At 44.6% G+C, this 22,079-nt stretch overlaps 1 protein-coding gene and 1 pseudogene across 1 annotated transcript; both read right to left on the reverse strand.

Annotated features, from left to right (window-relative positions):
* Positions 1–4,787: 4,787 nt before the first annotated feature.
* LOC140364949 (polyadenylate-binding protein 2-like) lies at positions 4,788–15,918 on the reverse strand (annotated as a pseudogene).
* On the reverse strand, positions 8,335–8,910 carry LOC140364883 (polyadenylate-binding protein 2-B-like). Its single transcript, XM_072451269.1, has 4 exons — positions 8,850–8,910; positions 8,668–8,762; positions 8,437–8,524; positions 8,335–8,352 (listed from the first exon to the last, which is right to left on the reverse strand). Exons 1-4 carry the CDS (start codon positions 8,904–8,906, stop codon positions 8,335–8,337), a joined length of 258 nt encoding a protein of 85 aa, XP_072307370.1. The 5' UTR covers positions 8,907–8,910.
* Positions 15,919–22,079: the final 6,161 nt, after the last annotated feature.

Genomic DNA, 22,079 nt, shown 5'->3' on the forward strand with positions numbered 1-22,079 from the left:
TGTCAAATAAAACCCTAAGTGCTGTGTCTTCTGGTCCACCTGCGGCCCCAAAAATAGCACCGACACACGCCGACACCAATCGCCTATTACAGCTGTATTATAAAACTGTTCCTCAGCCCTTCAATGATGCGTGAAGTCTGCTACTGCTAAACACACAAAACAGTGCGTAGTGCGCGGAGGACCGGTCCGGCAGCATTCCTCTTTGGCGCGTCGCTATGTTAATCCATTATTTACACCAACAAAAAGAAAAAAAAAGAAGACATGTCATAAAGAAGTGTCGTGGCAAAGGGCACAAACGAGTCCAGCGAGACCTCCGGTGGAAGATGAGAGGATGGTACAGCCAGGACAGCCCGGGCACACGGTGGATGCTCCTCTTCTTCTATCGCCTGCGCTCTTCTTCTTCTTCTTCTTCTTCTTCTTCTGCGGTTCTGTCCAGTCCAAGTTTATGCCCGCAAATAAGGCACGAAACACGCAGATAAAACATGATGGTCCCCGCTGTGGTCTTGAAAAGGGAAGCAGCGTAGGTCCATGGAGCCGATCGGGGAAAGTGCGACGGGGAAACGCTGTTTGAAAGCGGCGGAGACGCAACACTGTCGCCGGTGCCTCACTTCGACAAAAACCGTCGCCGATCGTCGAAGCCCGAGACCAAGATCGTGTGTGGAAATATAAGGGGCTTCTCCGGGCGTGCGTTTGGAACAATGACGCAATCGTTACACTAAATAGGCGGATGTTTTTATTCACAACACTTTTATTTTATATGAATGGTTTATGGTAAGTTATTTAGGTATATGCTTGTCTTATATGTCAGTTTGTTTCATTTGTGTCAATTAAAATACATAATCTAAACAAAACATTACAACAGTATTTTGTTTACACGCGGAGCTCAATTATTAATTAACAAGTTTCCTGACCTGATGTGTAATTTTACAGTATAATTTACACGTAAGGGCTGTAATTCAAACGTGTTGTGACCATTGAGCGCCGGAGTGAGACGTCTGTGTATTATTCCATCACTCAATGTTTTTCTTCTTCTACGCTCGCGCCACACGATGGAGCCATTCATCAAAGTGTTTACAGGAGACAGACATGGATGGATCTATTATCAGGTGTGAACAGTGAAAGTGCCTGACAGTCATCTCTGATCACCCCATATGGATCGATACTATCATTGGCCAAAATGTTTGTTTGCACGAAATACTAACTTACTTTTCATATCGTTTGAGGGGTTATTTTTTCTGCACCTTATGATGTTCTGCCTAATGGCTTGGAGTTCCAGACCCAACAAAAATATGCACATACAATTCACTAGAATAAGACTGGAATCTGCCCCATTTGACCAAAGAGCAGCACAATATTCCTTGTCAAACGTGCGTGAAACCCTTTAAGGTACACATCTTAAGACCAGTACTTACATTTTTTTACTGAAGTAGATTTTTATGTGCTACCTTTACTTTTACTTGAGTATTTGTTTAATTCTGTATCTGTTCTTTTACACTTACAACCTGAACTTAGTTAAAAAAAAAAAAAACTGATTGTGTGGAAGCAGGTGGTCACAGCCAGACCAAAGGAGACACAGCAGCAGCCTGAAGAACCGAAATACCAAAATATTCACACTTTCTCCCTGTATTTTATCTTCGCTTTTTGTGTCTTTTTTTCCTCTTCTCGTCTGGTAGAAAAATATTTTGTCGTAGTCAACCTCAGGAACGACCTGATAATGGCTGTTTACAGTTCATCTTGAAACTACTCTACTACTAAAAAGAGTAGTTTCAAGTGAAAGCCTTTATCAGGAGGGTCTGCCCTGTGGGCAGAGCCTACTCAGAGGATAAATATCTGAGTTCCCAGACTTGATCTGGAGATTGGATGGATGGATGAGCGTCGAAACGGCTTGTTTTTCTAAAAAAAACAACAGCATGGATCACTTCTGGATGAATTAGGGATTACAGTGACTCCTCTCCTCTGCGTGTTTCTGCTTTTGATGTCGGGCGGGGGTGAAATAGAACATATGGGGACCAGGCAGGTGCCTCTGAAAAAGGAGGAGAAAAAGAAGAGTTTGTTCTGTTTGATTTAAGCAGACACATCAAAATCAACCTGAAAAAGATGTTCAAGATGGTTTTGATCAAATATTATATATTCCTCCATTTTACGCCATCAGCCCTTTTATCAATCAATCAATCAAATTTATTTATAGTACAAAGCGCAATTCAAAGTGCTTTACAATGTTAAGACACATTTTTAAAAAATAAAATAAAAACACAATGCCGTTTATAAGAATATAAAACAGTTTATGTCAAAATAAATAAATAAAAACATTTTAAAAAAAATATGTGGTATTTAAAATAGAAAAAAACAGGTAAAAGTATTTCAGTCATAGGCGCGGCTAAACAATAGTCTTTAGCTTAGATTTAAACACAACCGGGGTGGGGGCCTGTCTCACAACTTCGGGAAGGCTATTCCAGACTTGCCCCATAGAACTGGAACGTAGATTCTCCGTGTCTGGTCTTGGCTCTGGGCACCAGCAGGAGGCCGGTCCCTAAGGTCCTCAGAGTCCGAGATGGTTCTTCATATGGCACACACATGCAAGGCTGTGGAGAGACTTATACACAAGTAGAGCTGTTTTAAAGTCTATTCTCTGAGCCACAGGAGCCAGTGCAGAGACCTGAGAACAGGACTAATGTGATGGTACTTCCTGGTTCTAGTCAGGACCCAAGCAGCAGCGTTCTGGATGTACTGCAGCTGTTTTACAGCTCGTTTGGAGAGGCCAGTGAGCAGGCCGTTACAGTAGTCTTATCTACTGGAGACAAACACATGGATAAGTCTCCCCAAGTCTGATTGGAACACTATATTTTTAATTTGGGCAATGTTTTTCAGATGGAAGAAAGCTGATGTTATTGAATTGATGTAGCGGTTGAAATTCAAGTCCATTATTACTCCTACATTTTTTACCTTGTTTACGGGTTTTAGAGAGAGAGACTGGAGGTGATTGCTAACTTTCTCTTGTTTCTGTGGGCCAAAGACGATGATTTCAGTCTTGTCTGAGTTCAGCTGGAGAAAGTTGTTTTGCATCCACTCACTGATCTGTTGAAGACAATGACAGAGTGAATCCACTGGTCCATATTCACCTGCCAACAGTGAAACATAGATCTGAGTGTCGTCAGCATAATTGTGATAGGTATTAGCTGTCCCAATGGCGGCATGCACAGATTGAACAGAAGGATTGACCCTTGGGGAACCCCACAGGTCAATGCCATGCTCTCAGAGACACAGTCACCAATCTCAACAAAGTATTTCCTGTTTTCAAGGTAGGACTTCAACCAATTTGAGGCCATACCAGTGATGCCCACCCAGTCCTCCGACCTCTGTAAAAGTATCCCGGGATCGACAGTGTCAAATGCAGCACTGAGATCCAGCAGGACTAAAACAGAGGCCTTGCCATCATCAGTGCTCAGACGGATGTCATTTGTAACCTTAATGAAAGCCGTCTCAGTGCTGTGATGCGATCTAAAACCGGACAGGAAGACATCAAAGGAGTCACTTATTAGGAGGAACTGAGTAAGCTGTTGATAAATGACTTTTTCAAGGACTTTTCCCAGGAAAGGTAAGTTTGAAATTGGTCGATAGTTGTTTAGTATTGTGGGATCCAGGCTGCTCTTCTTTAGCCGCTGCTTAATTATCGCAGTTTTCAAGGCCATGGGGAATGTTCCAGATTTAAGTGACATGTTGACTATTTTAGTAAGTGGAGTCAACAAACTACTCAGCACGTACTTTAAAATCATAGTTTCTCCATGGCGCCTTCTGCTTATTCTTAACTACTTTAACCTTCATAGGGGCAATGATATCCAGAACATTCAAAACACTTGATGTAACAGAGTTTAACAAATCATTGACATTAGAACATGGGACATTTTCAAAGTTGATCCTTTCCATAAACAGTGCACCTGTACTGTCATTTATGTGTCTCCTTCGAACAAGGGCTGCGTCAGCTGGTGGTTTAGGAGTGACAAGCAGATCAAAGAAGACACAGAAATGATCAGACAGCAACATCGAGAACATTAACGTTTGATATATTATCTCTCTTTGTGATTAACAGATCCAGAGTGTGCCCTTTGCTGTGAGTGGGGCCCATTCACATGCTGAGTAAGACCAAAGGTTTCAAGAACAGTACCAAGCTCTTTAACGTTTCTGTCACAGACATTGTCCATATGTACATTTAGATCACCTGTTATAATCAAACCATCAAAGTCTGTGCATACGACTGAAAGTATCTCAGTAAAATCATCAATAAAACTTTGGCAGTGCTGGGGAGGCTTGTATAAAACAAAGAAGAGAATGGATGGAGACTGTTTTAGCTTAAAGATACATACTCAAATGATGGAAACATGGACCAACACAGTCTTATTATCATATTTAGAAAAGGTCGATGGGAAAAGGACCAGTGGGCGTCACTTTTGAGCTCTAGTAGCGTTCACTCACGGGCCAAATCCCATTCCTCCAAACTTGCCTCATCAATTCCTTTGCTTTTAGGCCCACTCACAGCAGACAGACTCATGAGACTCCCCTCTACAAACTGAGGAATGAAGGAGCTGACACATCTCCAAACCACACATTATCCAATAGCAATATATAACAATTCAAAGATCTTGACCGGCCAAAACGTACTGTTAAAAGTGGAAATAAGAGGCAACAAGTGACATTTTACTCCAAAACTTGTGTAAAACCAACCAAATTCCACCACTGCCACCGTGTAAGCTTATTGTGATGTCCATCAGATAATTTCATCTTAACCTTGTTGCACATGTGAGAAAAGCCAGAAAGCTGCTGCAGCTTACTGTCCTGTACCAGGGCTTTTCTGAAACCATTTACTTCACTGCCAACACAATAAACACGATCATATTCAACCACTGCTTTTCAGAAATATATGGGACGTTCTACTGAAACAATTAGTCACAACAACACTATTGGATCAGACATTGGAATTAGTTTCATTAATTATCTGGCTCATGTTCTGCATTTGCCCAAACATCTGCAGCACAAATAAGCGTCAGACTCAAATCAACAAAGTGAAGTTGCCCCTCTCTAAAACGGCGACCCAAAGACATATTTAGAAGCAATGACAAAAACTTTCCAGGAGAAGGGGATTTCAAAGATTTCCAGTTATTTTGAGAACTTCAATCAATCCAAATCAATAAAGACAGCCTCCTGTTTCAGGCTATACTTCACAGATTCCCCCGTTTGCCGTCTCCCAGCATGTTGGATAAGGGAGCAGAGTTGACTGTGAGTGTGAATGGTGTGGTCCCGTGCATGCAGGTGGGTGGGGGTGCGGCCCGGGTGACGAGGGGCTCACCTGAAGGCCCACCCTCTGCCTTTGGGTGTGTATCCGCTGTAGTCTCGAGCCCGGAAGCCGCTTCCTTTGGTGCTGATGCCTCGTCTATTTCGGTACTTCGCACATACCTGAGAACAGCAGTGGAGAAATATGTATTGTTCCCTGGATTCCCTGGAAAATTATTTGAATGCATATTTTAAAAATGTATAAGCGGACGAGACAGTGAGGCCAGTTGTTTTGCAATATCTATAATATATTGGGTTGTTTTATTGGCTTTCAGTGTATTGCGCTCCAATAATTAATGCACTACATATTTTATTCATGTACATATCATGCCTATTTCTACCCTTATTTTAACTTTACTTTTTTTTTTTATATATCTGGTAGCTATTCATTGTTCATCGTTTGTATTCATTGTTCAATGTTTTGTTATTTGTGTTGCATCGAATCACCAGGACAAGTTCCTTATGTTTGTGAATTTTGTTCGTTGACAAATGGCAATAAATCTTATTCTGATTCTGATTCTGACACTTGGTTTGATTCTAAGACTATCAAATCTTATCTGGAATCTCAACGAAATACAGGATGTATTCCGTTAGCATAGAAACAATCTATTGTAGTACCAATACTGAAACCAGGAAAACCCCCGTCTGACCCATCAAGCTACAGGCCGATTGCCTTGACGTCGCAACTAGGGAAAACCATGGAACGTATGGTTACCGAGCGGTTGAATTACTTCTTGGATAGTCAGAATTTGCTTTCCACTCACAAAAGTGGCTACAGCAAGGGCAGAAATACCATGGATTCTGTGTTTAGAAACTGAAATCTAAATAGCCAAGACTAACAGAGAAATAGTTATTGCAGTATTTTTTTTATGTATGGAATGGAAGCATGGAAGCATGGAAGGAAGGGCTTCTTATCAAGTAATTTTGGTGTGAAGGGAAAGTTATTTAACTGGGTAAGAAGTGTCTTGTCTGGCCAAAAAACAGAGAAGGCAGTTTACTCTAAGGTTTATGAGGTAGAAAATGGAATCCCATAAGGAAGTGTGTGCAGCCCTATTTTGTTAAATGTCTTGATTAATAGCATCTTTAAATATGTGGATCACTGTTGGAATAAGTCTTTATGCAGACAATGGTCCATTGTGGGTGAGAGGCAGAAATCTACAATGTATTGTGAAGAAAATACAAAGAGCAATACAACAGGTTGAGCAGTGGACTCTGAATTGGGGATTTAAGTTGTCCACACAGAAATCGAAAGTGATTTGTGTGATTGGCATGAGGATGTTTCTCTAAAATTAGGAAGTGTCTGAGCTCTCTGTGTAGGAAAACACGAGGTGAAGGAGTATGTTTCTACATCAACAACGCCTGGCCTGGTCTTCAGATGTGACTGTGATCTCAAAACACTGCTCTCCTGCTCTGGAATATCTTTTCATCAACTGCAAACCATTCTACTCTCCACGCAAGTTCGCCTCATTTATCCTGGCCGCTGTTTATATTCCAACAAGCGCGAACGTGCAGGAGGCACAACGTGCGTGCATGGACCAGGTTCTGAGTGTGGAGCGGACCTTCCCAAAGTACAGACAGTTTATTAAAGTCCCGATCAGAGAGCAGAACACTGTTACACAACAGTCAGCAACACCTTCTGCGCCGTGGCCCGAGCCCCAGTGGGCTGGTCAGCTCACGCCATGGTTCACCTGATCTACAGACAGAGGCTGAAGCTCTCCAAACCTGTAGTGAGGACTTCTAAGAAGTGGACCAGGCAGTGGAGGAGATGAGTGCGTGTTTGTACATTATTGACTGGGAGGTTTTCAGAGCTGCCACAGATACTGTATTTTCCGGATTATAAATTGCACTTTTTTACATAGTTTTGGCCGGGGTGCAATTTATAATCCAAAGCGACTTATATATATTATCATTGTCAGAAGCTAGATCACAGTACAATACGCGTCTGAAGCAGCAGTTCTCTAACAACAACCCTGTGTGGGTGGGCTCCGGTTTCTCACCAATTACAAGCCCAGAGCCCTACGTCTGTAGTCATGAAGTCATTTGAATGCCTGGTCTTGCCCCACCTGAAGTCCTTCACCTCCCCCCTGTGCAGTTTGCCTACAGAGCCAAAAGATCTGTGGACGACACCATCAACTTGGCACTCACAAACACTGTTAGCCCTGAACACGTGTATACTGTCATAATCATGTGCAATACTGACATAATCATGTGCAATACTGACTTAATCATGTGCAATACTGTCATATCCATACGCAATGCTGTCATATTCATGTGCAATACTCTGACATAATGTCAACCATATTGGTGCAATATTCTCTGTCCATACAACTGCTGTAAATAAGAGTGTTACTTTTGTTACTATTTTCTTTTCTTTTTTTTTTGTTACAAGAGTTTTTTAAAAGAGCTTTTCTATTATTAAAAGTGTTTTTTTTAAGTCTTCTACAAGTTATTGTTCTTCACTTTTGTACCTACTTTGCTTTGTAACATTGGAATTTCCCCACTGCGTGGACAAATAAAGGCTTATCTGATCTTATCTTATTACTTCATCATGCGGCTGGGGAAGAACGTCTCAGACACTCAGCACAGAGACTATCAGCACAGGAGCTCCACAGGGCTGTGTACTTTCTCCCCTGCTCTTCTCCCTGTACACAAACTGCTGCACCTCCAGCCATGACTCCGTAAAACTGATCAAGTTTGCGGATGACACCACCCTCATCTTGCTCATCTGGAACGGGGATAAGTCTGTGGACCGGCTGGTAACAACCTGGAGTTCAATGTCCAGAAGACAGTGGAGATGATCGGAGATGTCACATCCTGTGTGATGTGAAGACTTATGTATAAAAACTGTAATCAGCACAGCCTCTTTTGGGAAAGACTAACTCTGCACTGACGGACTTGTGTCTTTCCAATTTTTGCTGCAAATATATTTTTTATTCAAATAAAACACACAAAAGATATTCTGTTTTCTTTGTTGTTTTTTCATTCATTATAAATTAATTTACAACAGCCTCAAGACAAAGACAAAGGCTGAGGTGAATCAAACAAGAACGAGTTGAATGCTACACAAAATCTGTTAAAATACTTTAGTTACTTCTGTTAAAATCTGCTAACCTTAATCGGCTTTCCTCTGAATAGAGACTCGTCCAATAATGTGGCCGTCCTAGCAGACTCTTCATCTGCAAATTCAATATATGCAAAACTGGATAACAAGGAGAGAAATTGAATTTACATGATGATGATCTGATGAAGAAAGGATTGTCTGTTTAAAATGTGCAAACTATATTAGTGATGGAAACTGGCAACCACCTTGGATGCCCTGTGTATTTGTCACATAAAACTTACTCTGTGAATTTGTCACATAAAATAGTAACTCTGTTGAGAGGACCGCAGCCATAAAAGTGAGCCTCGAGCTGTTCTGCGGTGGCACCATAATCCACCTGAGAACAGACAGAAACAAACGGTCCATCAGCGGCTGCTTCACAAGAATCAAATGATGCATTCAACCCTATTCAAATGTAACTTACATTCCCAACATAAATCGATCTGCCGTCTGCTTCCATCTTTTCCTCACTGGACATCATGATGAATCTTATTAATCAATTAACAATTAATTAATCAAACTTAATTATTATTTTTTTATAATAATAATAAGACTCAAATATGAAACAAACATTTAACAACAGTACACTACTGAAGTCAAGTTAGCTCACCTCTTGTTGTTGTTGTTGTTGTTCTTGTGTTGTTGTTGTTGTTGTTGTTGTTGTATGGCGGTTGGTATCCAAGCGTTACATTACCGCTTGGCGGTATTCATGAATGAGATAAATAATATCTAAAGTGACGTTCTAGAGTCATGGACTTTATGACACTGCGTCATGGTTACGTGTTCTTTGTTTTTTTATGGCGGTTGGTATCCAAGCGTTGCATTGCTGCCACCTGCTTCTTCTTCTTCGACATCATGGTTACAGTTTTTATGCAAGAATAGAACAAAAATAAATCAGGATTTGGGAATTTTAAAGAATGAACACCAGACTCTAAAGAATAAAGTGGGTGGTGGTAATGTAACACTTGGATACCAACCTCGAGGGAGGAAAGGGCCTTTGCTCGCATGAGGATGGGCCATACTGGACTCAATTGGTCATTGAGTAGGATAGACAAACATTCGACCGGTCTGTGTGATCACTGTCGAGTGCCAGAGAGACGGTCGAGCACGTGCGGATTCACTGTGCGGCCTATGAAAGAGAAAGGATCGGGTTGGCCTTGTGGTTTCGGAATAATAGGCTGGAATTCAATCTGTAGAATATTCTTACATTCCAGTCACAGGGTTTGTGTGAGGCTGTAGTTGCTTACTTATATAACACAGGGTTGGGTAGACGTTTATAGAGTTGGGGTGTGTTGAAGGACGTGCCGAGGATGAGGAGAAAGAGGATGATCTAATGTGCTTTGAACTTGTGGGCTTTGAAACAACAACATAGAAGGAGAACTGAAGAATGGAGTCTATTGGATAAAGTCTAAAGAATACAGTCTGGCGTGGGAAAAAGCCAGCTGGAATAAAGTCTAAGGAATAAAGTCTGGTGGTAATGTAGCACTTGGATACCAACCGCCATAAAACATTAAGGTGTTCATTGGGTTCATGTGCCATGACGTTAGGCCATAAGTTCCACCGCCCCTGCGTTGCTTTAAGTGCCAGCGCTTTGGGCATATTGCAGCGGTCTGTAGAGGGAGGCAAAGGTGTGGTAAATGTGCAGGAGATCATGAGTATGGGAAGTGTGACGTGGGTGCAAAACTGAAGTGCTGTAACTGTGGGGAAGAACATAGCTCTGCCTACGGGGGATGCAGGTTTAGCAAAAGAGCTGCTGAGGTGCAGAAAATAAAGGTCTCTCAAGGTATATCCTATGCAGATGCAGTCAAGAAAGTTTCAAGTAACGAGTTTAGAGTAAATACAGAGAGGAGCCAGCGCTGCTCCCAGCCAGGGCGAAATGAGAGAGGCCAGCGTGGCTCCCAAGAAGTGTGAAGGTTTCAAGAGTGGAGGTCCCAAGTGTGCAGGTTCCAGAATTAATGAGAATACCCTGGTTGTGGATAGGGAGGATTTTGTACTCTTTATGGTGGATGTTGTAAACTGTGCTGCTCAGACTCAAAGCAGAACTGAAAGGATCAGGATCATTGCTAAAGCTGCAGGGAGATTCCTTGGAACAAAGGAGCTTGATTGGGCAGATATAGAAAACAGGCTAAAGGCGCTAAATGGGAGTCGGAGTGATGGGGGTCTGCTTGTGGGGAGTCAGAGTGATCAGAGTGACGAGATGGGGGTGGGGGTGGTCTCCTGTCCTCGCCCAGTCTCGTAGACGCACGGCTACCAAGCGGCGACATCAGTGGACATATTAAAGCCTATAGAATGAAGCCTAAAGAATAAAGCTGTACGGTGGAAGCACCGAACGTCAAAGAAGGAGAGGAAGATGAAGAAGAGTCTCCCTGGAATAAAGCCGGTTGGTCTCTGAAACAACAACAACTATTTTAGTCACAAAGACATATCATGACCTCATGGGCTTTGTAACACCAAAGCAATGGAAGGAGTACTTTTACGGACTACGACAGAGTCTGAGGACTACGACAAAGTCTGAGGAATAAAGTCTGGCGGTAATGCACTACTTGGATGCCAACCGCCATAAAACAACAACAACAACAACAACAACAACTACGACAAGGTCTGAGGAGTGGAGTCTGGCGGTAATGCAACACTTGGATGCCAACCGCCATAAAACAACAACAACAACAACAAGAGCTAGTCTCCGGTCTGGAGAGACGGGAGATGGCGGAGGAGAGTGGATCGGTGGTCGAAGACGTTCTGGACGGCGTGGAGGAGCAGCCTTTTCTGGCTGCACGTGCCCGGAAACGTAAAAAGTCCCTTAGCTCGTCCGAGGGTTCTGGGAATGAGCAGCAGGATGAGGCTGAAGCTATTGATATCCGGAGTGAGAGCAGAGACTGTAAGGTGATCATAAAGCTTGCACAGGATAGTGCATCCTTTAAGGAGTGGAATTCAGTGGCATTGTCAAAGAGCCTAACTGTAGCTGTGGGAGTGATCAAGAGTGCGAGTGTCCTTAGAGATGGCTCGCTGCTGGTCGTGTGCAAGGACGCGGCTCAGCAACGGAAGGCGATTGGAACTAAAAGTCTGGGTGGAAAGGACATTCTTGTGTCTGATGCTGAAAGAAACACGGTCAGAGGAGTTATCGTAGGTGTCCCTACGGCGACGTCTGTGGATGAAGTTAAGGAGAATTTGACTGGAGCTACGGTGGTGGACGCTAGGCGGTTGAAGGTGACCCGGTCTGGGGTAAGATGTGACAGCTTGTCGGTAATGGTAACACTTGAAGGGAGGTGCCTGCCTAGTAAGGTGTTCATTGGGTTCATGTGCCATGACGTTAGGCCATATGTTCCACCGCCCCTGCGTTGCTTTAAGTGCCAGCGCTTTGGGCATATTGCAGCGGTCTGTAGAGGGAGGCAAAGATGTGGTAAATGTGCAGGAGATCACGAGTATGGGAGGTGTGACGTGGGAGCAAAACTGAAGTGCTGTAACTGTGGGGAAGAACATAGCTCTGCCTACGGGGGATGCAGGTTTAGCAAAAGAGCTGCTGAGGTGCATAAAATAAAGGTCTCTCAAGGTATATCCTATGCAGATGCAGTCAAGAAAGTTTCAAGTAACGAGTTTAGAGTAAATACAGAGAGAGGAGCCAGCGCTGCTCCCAGCCAGGGCGAAATGAGAAAGGCCAGCGTGGCTCCCAAGAAGTGTGAAGGTTTCAAGAGTGGAGGTCCCAAGTGTGCAGGTTCCAGAATTAATGAGAATACCCTGGTTGTGGATAGAGAGGATTTTGTACTCTTTATGGTGGATGTTGTAAACTGTGCTGCTCAGACTCAAAGCAGAACTGAAAGGATCAGGATCATTGCTAAAGCTGCAGGGAGATTCCTTGGAACAAAGGAGCTTGATTGGGCAGATATAGAAAACAGGCTAAAGGCGCTAAATGGGAGTCGGAGTGATGGGGGTCTGCTTTTGGGGAGTCAGAGTGATCAGACGACGAGATGGGGGTGGGGGTGGTCTCCTGCCCTCGCCCAGTCTCGTAGACGCACGGCTACCAAGCAGCGACATCAGTGGAAATATTAAAGCCTATAGAATGAAGCCTAAAGAATAAAGCTGTACGGTGGAAGCGCCGAACGTCAAAGAAGGAGAGGAAGATGAAGAAGAGTCTCCCTGGAATAAAGCCGGTTGGTCTCTGAAACAACAACAACTATTCTAGTCACAAAGACATATCATGACCTCATGGGCTTTGTAACACCAAAGCAATGGAAGGAGTACTTTTACGGACTACGACAGTCTGAGGACTACGAAAAGTCTGAGGAATAAAGTCTGGCGGTAATGCAACAATTGGATGCCAACCGCCATAAAACAACAACAACAACAACAACAACAACAACAATAACAACAACAACAACAACAACCATAAAACACTGAAGAAGAAGAAGAAGTCTAAAGAATAAAGTCTAAAGAATAAAGTCGGAGCGAGAGGAAGTGGAGAAGAATACAGTCTGGCGTGGGAAAAGGCCAGCTGGAATAGAGTCTAAAGAATAAAGTCTAAAGCATAAAGCCTTATAGATATTAGATTACTAGTCAAAATGTCTCGGTCTCAATAGAGCTAGGGATTGCTATGACAATGGTGCAACATTTTATTGGGGATTTATTATCAGGGTAACAGCGGCTATGGCGTGGCGAGGGCCGATCATTGCCGCTTGCGGCTATATTTATTATTACGACTGAATATCTTAGTATTTAAATCAAGTAATGTAAACGTAAAAGGTACAATATTAAAAATAACAGATTGTACTTCACTTTGTGGGCTTTAAACGATAATCCACACGGTGGGCTCTAAACCAAAATAATCATACATTAAAATAACATTCTGTGCAAATATTTATGAGCGCATGCTACAGACCTGATGAAGACTCTTGGCTGTGGGGCACAGGTCTAGAAGACATTTCTTTCTCAAAGTTTAAGCTGGAACGTAATGCATATTACCATAAGGTTGGCTGACAAATAAAATAGAAAATGCAATACATCGTATCAGAAAAGAATACCTTTTAAAAGATGTGACAGCACATTGCCGCAGTCCGTTAGGTAAGCCGTTAACACACTTAAAAACTTCCCGCTACCTCCTAGATATTTATTCTACTCTGAGTAGGCCCTGCCCACCGGGCGGAACCTCCTGATAATGGACGTTTACAGTTTCACTTGAAACTATTCTACTACTAAAAAAGGAGTAGTTTCAAGTGAATCTGTAAACAGTCAGTAGAATAAATATCTGAGTTCCCAGACTTGATCTGGAGATTGGATGGATGGATGAGCGCCGAATCGTCTAGTTTTTCTAAAAAAAAAAAAAAACAGCATGGATCACTTCTAGATGAATAAGGGATTACTCTGACTCCTCTCCTCTGGGTGTTTCTGCTTTTGATGTCGGGCGGGGGTGAAATAGACCATATGGGGACCACGCTCATGTTCCCCCTTGGCCTCTGGAAAAGAATGTTCTGTTTGGTTTAAACAAACACCAAAATCAGCCTGAAAAAGATTTTTAAGATCGTTTTGATCAAATACTTATTCCTCCATTATTTTACGCCATCAGTCCTTCAGAGTTGGATTTTACAAACAAGACATAATTAATTTCAGTGCCAATTTTATTTCGATGACTATAAAAGTGACTTCAATATATTTATGGTGTTTTAAAGTTTAAATTCTTGATTAAATTTGAACTCGGCTCCACATTAGGATTGTTCTCAACTAAAGAAATTCTCATTCGAATAAAGACATGACAGGGCTATCAATTAATTAACTAAAATAGGAATTGGCACTGATACAGGGCTTAGAAAACCAACTATGCACACAGAGAAGTACTAGTAAACAGCGTGTTGAGTTAAAGTAAAATTATTGATTGACCAGTAAATATTTTTGGTTAGGGAAGACTCCACCAGCCAATCGACTAAAAGGACTGATTTCTTCATTGGCGTTAGGAACAACACAGTCTTATTATCATATTTAAAAAAGGTCGAAGGGAAAAGGACCAGTGGGCGTCACTTTTGAGCTCTAGTAGCGTTCACTCACGGGCCAAATCCCATTCCTCCAAACTTGCCTCATCAATTCCTTTGCTTTTAGTCCCACCCACAGCAGACAGACACTCATGAGACTCCCCTCTACAAACTGAGAAATGAAGGAGCTGACACTTTGAGGAGGCAAGTTTTGTGAAACAGAAACCAAGCACACATCTCCATACCACACATTATCCAATAGCAATATATAATACTTCAAATAATGTGATCGTGACTGGCCAAATGTACTGTTAAAAGGGGCAATAAGAGCCTGGACTTCACAAGATTCCCCCGTTTGCCGTCTCCCAGCATGTTGGATAAGGGAGCAGAGTTCACTGTGAGAATGAATGGAGTTAGGGGCTCACCTGAAGGCCCACCCTCTGCCTTTGGGTATGTATCCACTGCAGTCTCGAGCCCGGAAGCCACGGTCTGGGGTGCTGATGCCTGGTATGTTTGTCCGCTTTGCAGACACCTGAGGACAGCAGCGGATGTTTATTTAGAAATACGTATTGTTACCTGGAGAGTGAATGGAGATTTGAAAAATGTAGAAGCGGACAAGACAGTCAGGCCAGTTGTTTTTGCAATATCTATAAATTACTAGGGTTGTTTTATTGGCTTTCAGTATATTTCTCTCCAATAATTACTTTTAAACCTACTAATTCAGCTAATGTATTGTTTTGATTAGGGCTGGGACAATATATCGCTTTGTAGTAGCTTTAGGAGTATTATTGATCAAATTTGTCATCTCGATTCAATAATGCCACCGTCTCTGTGATAAAATGTCCTTTGGCATGTGTTTTAGAGTCAAACGATCATTTTAATGGTTGATTTGTCGAGATTATAGCAATCATTACAGCCCTACAAAATACTCTTCTGCATTTCATACCGACACATTTTTATTTTTGCAGGCCTTACTGTGGATAGACAAAGACTGAGGTGAAGAAGTCCCCCAAGAACTAGTTGAATGATCTGTTAAAATAAGTACCTGCTGACCTTTATCCGCCTTCCTCTGAATAGAGACTCGTCCAATAACATGGCCGTCCTAGCACACTCACCATCTGCAAATTCTATATTCGCAAAACTGGAAAACAAAGGAGAGAGCATTTTTAAATTGAAAATAGGCCTGCTCATAGCTAATGAAGGAAGAAGGGTTAGGGTTAGTTTTTTGTATTAGTTTTGGACACTTACCCCCTGGGATGCCCTGTGTATTTGTCTCATAAAATAGTAACTCTGATGACAGAACCGCAGCCATAAAAGTGAGCCTGGAGCTGTTCTGCGGTGGCACCATAATCCACCTGAGAACAGACAGAAACAAACGGTCCATCAGCGGCTGCTTCCCAAGAATCAAATGAAGCATTCAACCCTATTTGAATGTAACTTACATTCCCAACATAAACCGATCTGCCGTCTGCTTCCATCTTTTCTTCACAGGACATTGTGACAAATCTTTAGTAAAACTTGTTTTAGTGACTCAAATATGAAGCACATATTTCATGACAGTTTAACGCACACAACTAAAGTCAACTTAACTCACCTCTTCTTCTTCTTCTTTGGTGTTTTATGGCAGCTGGTATTCAAGAGTTACATTACCCCAAGACTTCATTCTTTAGACTTTATCCTTTAGACTCCATTCTTCAGTTCTTCTTCTTGACTTGTTATTGTTGTTGTTTTATGGCAGTTGGTATCCGCCAGACTTTTTTCCAGCTGGCCTTCTTCTTCTTCTTTGGCATTTTATGGCGGCAGTTGTTGTTGTTGTTGTTGTTGTTGTTTTATGGCGGTTGGCATCCAATTGTTGCATTACCGCCAGACTTTATTCCTCAGACATTTCGTAGTCCTATGGCGGCAGTTCGAGAGTGAGAGGAGAGAAGATGGAGAGAAGTAATATAGCTAAAGCAAATATTCTATTTGTAGAATCTTGGCCTTTACGACACTGCATCCTGACATCATGGTTAGTGGATTTTTCTACCTTAAGGGGATTTATTAATAGATCCAACCATCACAAGCTGGCAAGAGGCTCTAGTCACCCGCAACCCTTAACGGGAACAAGTGGTAGAAAATGAATGAATTACCGCTTCTCCTCCGCTGCACCGGCGTTTCCGTGTCCGATCACCGGCTCCACCACGAGCAGCACGCACCGCCACGAGCCGCACGCGGCTCCGTTTCTCCTCCGCTGCACCGGCGTTTCCACGCCCGAACACCGGTTCCGCGCTCCCGCACCCGCCGCCCCGGAGGTCTGTACCTGGGCGAAGGTGTGGCCCCAGCCCGCCACAGGAGCAGACACGGAGAGCGGGGCACCGGCTCCACCCGGAGAAAAGCAGCCCCATACAACCAAGGTACAGCCCCGTTTCTCTGCTTTCCCCGCTCCACAGACGGGGGCGATCTGGTCACAAAACTGGACTCAAATGCGTCTTGATTGGGCTAGAGCAACGCCGGCGTCTGGTATGTGGACTGCCGCTTCTGTCCCAACGTCTTTGTTTTGTTAGTCGTTTCCATTGTTTTGTTTTGTTCCCGCGTCTCTGTGTTGTCTTCTGTCTACATCCCTGTTCCTTAACTTCATCGGACATTACTGCACCGTCCATCACTCATCTCCTCCCTCACTCCTGGACTATCTACTGCCCTAGCCGCCAGCTAACAGCTGGCTTAACACCTGCTGAGGTCCGTCATGGTATCGCGGGGCCTCCCTGCCGTGCAGACAAGGTCTGGGGCAACCAACGCCACTCACTCCACCAGCTTCAACACCCGGTCCACTGCTGCTTTTTCACAACTCTCTGCCCACCAGCTTCTAGTTAACCAGCTTCTAGCCACCGCCAACATACTAACTGGATTACTCTCATCTGCTGCTACGTTCCATCTCCTCCTCGGACTATCACTCCCGCGCCTCCAGGCCACCGCTCCACCAACTTCTCGCCTACTCACCTACACCGCTGCTGACCTTCACCTCCTCAACCATAACCACCGTCTCCCAGCTGCTGCTGCCTCTGCAGCTAGCTCAGCTGGGATCCTTCGCCGGCCCCGCTACATCCACAGGGGCTCTGGTCTCTCCCATAACCAACACTCCAACGACGGCTCCCCTATCCCCTCACTCTGGACTAGTTTTCGCCCCCCCGTCACCCCCACCTGCCGCACTGCCAACCTCAGCAACCTCCGCCCCCCCACCCCTGCGCCCCCATCCATCTCCGCGCCCCCATCCATCTCCCTTGCACTGCTGAACTGCCGCTCCCTCTCCAACAAATCACCTGTTATATCTGAACTGCTACTGGACAATAACATTGACCTGCTTCTCCTCTGTGAAACATGGCAACAGCCCCTGGACTTCTATGCTCTCAACCAAGCCACTCCCTCCAACTACACTTACACTGCCAAACCCCGCCTCTCCGGGCGTGGGCGAGGTCTTGCTGTTATTCATAAAAAATCTACATCCATCACTGAACTGAACCTCAACCTTCCATCCATCTCATCATTTGAATACCTCGCCTTCTCCCTCCCCAACTCTATCACCGCTATCCTGATCTATCGTCCCCCAAAGCCCCACCCCTCTTTCCTCACTGAATTGTCTGAACTCCTCACCATCGCATCCTCTCTCTCTGCCCGCCTCCTACTCACTGGTGACTTCAACATCCACATTGACTGCCCCAACGCCCCACTGACATCCGACTTCCTCTCTCTCCTGGACTGCTTCCATCTCACCCAACATATTGACTTCCCCACCCATACCAAAGGCCACACTCTGGACTTAGTCTGTTCCTCTCTCCTACCCATATCTAAGCCCCACCCCCTCCCCTTCCCACTCTCTGATCATCTCTGCATCCTTTTCTCCGCCCCCCTACCCTCGCCCCACAACCCCAAAAAACGCACCATCACCTACCGCAATATCAAGTCAGTCAACCCCCTCACGCTCTCCCAGCTCATTTCCTCTGCTTTCCCCCCTGACTCCCCCCCCTCTTCCCCCGACGACTATGCTATCATGCTCAACACCACCCTCTCCGACTCCCTTGACTCCCTAGCCCCCTGGAAAACCTCCTCCGTCTCATACATCAACCCCGCCCCCTGGTACACCCCTGAACTCCGCACCATGAAGCAGACTGGCCGCCAACTCGAACGACTCCTCAAAAGAACCCGCCTCACCGTCCACGCCGAAGCTTTCAAATTACACATCTCCTCCTACCGTGACGCTCTCCAAGCCGCCAAATCTGCCCACCTCTCCACCCTCATCAACAGCTCCCACCGGAGCCCTCGCACCCTGTTCTCCACCGTCAACAAGCTGCTCCAGCCACCGGACATCACTCCACCCTCCTCCCCTGACCTCTGCAACTCTTTCCTCCTTGCCTTCAATGACAAAATTTCCAAAATCAACAGCTCCATGACTGCCGTCTCCATTAACTCCATCACCACCCCCACCCCTGCCCCCCCCCCCCCTCTCCCTGACCACCCACCCTTCCCTCCCCTCACCACCTGTCCTCTGTTAACTCCTCTCATATCATAGCCCTCATCACCGCTTCCAAAACCACCACCTGCTCTCTCGACCCCCTCCCAACGACTCTAACCAAGGCCTGCCTCCCTGCTCTCATCCCCCATCTCACCACCCTCTTCAACCAGTCTTTATCCCTCGGCCATGTTCCTTCCATCTACAAACTGGCCTCTATCACCCCCATCCTCAAAAACCCACCCTAGACTCCGCCAACCTCTCCAACTACCGCCCCATCTCCAACCTGCCGTTCCTCTCAAAAACGCTGGAACGCATCGTCGCCGCCCAACTTCACACCCACCTCCAGTCAAACAACCTCTATGAACCCCTCCAATCTGGCTTCCGCCCACTTCACAGCACTGAAACAGCCCTGGTCAAGGTACTCAACGATCTCCTCACCTCTGCAGACTCCGGGGCCCTCAACATCCTGTTACTACTAGACCTCAGCGCAGCCTTTGACACTATAAACCATTCCATCCTCCTACAAAGGCTGCGCCAACTGGGTGTTGAGGGCTCTGCACTTGACTGGCTCACATCCTACCTCACCAACAGGCAAGAGTTCATTTCCCTCTCCGGTCACTCATCCACCCTCTCCCCAGTAACGCAGGGGTCCCCCAGGGCTCAGTCCTCGGCCCCCTCCTCTTCATCTGCTACATCTTCCCCCTTGGTCACATCCTCCGCCAACTCAACCTGGACTTTCACTGCTACGCTGACGACACCCAGATATACCTCACCACCAAATCCACCCAAAACCCTCCCCTCAGCCACATCGAAACCTGCATCTCTACAATAAAATCATGGCTCACTCTCAACTTCCTCAAACTGAACAGTGACAAAACAGAGCTCCTCCTCATTGGCACCAAATCCACTCTCAATAAAACTGGTCCCTTTTCACTCAGCATCGACACCTCGACCATCACCCCCTCTACCCTGGTACGCAATCTCGGTGTCATCATGGACCCCACCCTCTCCTTCACTCCCCATGTCAGCCACATCGTCAAGACTACTGCAACTCCCTCCTCACTGGCATCTCCTCCCATTCCCTCCACAGACTCCAAATGGTCCAAAACTCCGCTGCCCGCCTCCTCACCCACACCCGGTCCCGTGATCACATCACTCCCGTTCTCCGCTCTCTCCACTGGCTCCCCATCAAGCAGCGCATAAACTTTAAAATACTCCTCCTCACCTTCAAAGCTCTTCACCACCTTGCCCCCTCCTACCTGTCTGCCACTCTCCCTCACTCACAACATTCAAATCCCGCCTAAAAACATACCTCTTCACCCAAGCCTATGACCCCCCCTACCCCTAGCCTCCTCTACCCCATTGCCTACTCTTCTACCCCCTGTTACATCCCCATCTTTTTCTCTCTACTTCTTCTGTCTTGTTCATTTTATCTGTATATTAATGTGTTCTGTACGTGTTGTCCCCCCTGTCTGTAAATACCACCCCCTTTTTTATTATGTTCAGCGTCTTTGGGTCACTGAAAAGCGCTATATAAATAAAAGTTATTATTATTATTATTAATTAATTAATTGACACTCCTGGCATCACGCTGGACTCCTAGAGCATTATGCCAATACTTATAACTGCTAAAATGAATGGAAGTCTATGGTGAGTGAGTGGGCAAGTCCGACGGGGAAGGTGAATCACAAAGCGCGTGAACACGGTGACGTGGAGGAAGTCGCAACCTTTCAAATGATGTATAATATGTTTTGTTTGTTTTTTATACTTTTTTCATCACGACACCAGAAGAGGAAATGTTCTGTCACTGCCAAGAGCCCCAGCTCCACAAGCCCCCCCTTGAGATCCAGAATGGCCCCAGCTACAAAGAAAGCTCAACATCCACCAGCTGCTAGTGGAACCATTCAAGATGGGAACACCTGAACATCAAGTTGTACAAAAAAGACAACAAGAGCCATCAAGTGAGGAGTCGGTGCAACCAGGGGAGGCGTCCAAGGTATGGCCACCTACATCATCCCCTTCTTCCCCATTCCTTCATCCGGACAGTCTAATCACCTTTCAAATATGAAACAGATAAAAATGATAGAGAATGAATGATCACTTTTCTTACAGTTTTGTCAATTAATACTAGAGGTCTAAATGACAAATGCTTTTCAACTTTCAACTTTTTGCATGAAGAAAAGAAGGATGTAATACATAGGGAGGATTACAAGAAGACAGGAAAAACAGAACAAAATACTTTTTAAAGGGGAAAAAGAAGCCAAGAGGAAAAAACATTACCTGAACAGATTACAGAAAAAATGTCAACAGTTTTACACAATACTATGCACGATTAGCTATGGTGGAAGAAATAGCTATATTAAAGAAAAAGATGAATGGCTATACAACAGAATTAATTAAAGTCCTATCTGGAGTCGGACAGGGTTGTCCACTGTCGACAGTCCTCTTTGTATTGGCAATGGAGCCATTGGCGTGTGTAATAAGAAAAGACATGTCAATAAAAGGGCTGTGCATTCCAGGGAGTGGAACAAGACGAGCAAACTCCTTAAAGCATTGCATTAGTGTGACCTTTTTTCACTGTCATCTGGAGCAAAAGGGAATAGGTCTAAGAGCAAAATACTACAATCTAACAGGAGACTTAATTGGACTCACACAAAAAGAGGAAATGGTAAAAATTCTACGGTTATATATTGGGAAAGATATGGAAAAATACAATTGGATAATAACAACATGCAAGTACCGGTAGTAAAAGTAAATACTTACATCTCCCCTGTTACCTCTCTGCTGCCATCTAGCGGTCAGATTCCACAAGTACAAAATCTACGTCTACAAAAGCTAAACATTCAGCAAAAATAGTCAAATCAATTTATTTAATGCATCACCCCTGAAGCGAAACTTACAAAGTCAATATAGAGCATGCATAACAAGATGTCTCAATAGAGTTAGGGTTAACAGAGGAAAGATAAAGAAAGCTGGATAAGACAGTGTGTGAACCCCTCTCCCTCCTTTAAAAGTTGAACTTCACAATGGTGGAATTGTAATTTTAGCTGAGAGCGAGCTTTAAACGGGCTTTCAAGCTAGTGGTTCGGAGTTCCGGGCTTGGAAAGATTTGATGTGGACTTTGGTCACTCCCTGGACAGCTGGCCACACCTATTGCCTCAGTGGTGTTTTCATAGGATGTGTGTCAAATGAAATGCAAGAGGGTGAATCT

The sequence above is a fragment of the Eucyclogobius newberryi genome, unplaced genomic scaffold (assembly GCF_026437365.1).
Source record: "Eucyclogobius newberryi isolate DKJ021-1_F unplaced genomic scaffold, fEucNew1.0.hap1 SCAF_18, whole genome shotgun sequence".
In the NCBI taxonomy this organism is placed as follows: Eukaryota; Metazoa; Chordata; class Actinopteri; order Gobiiformes; family Gobiidae; genus Eucyclogobius; species Eucyclogobius newberryi.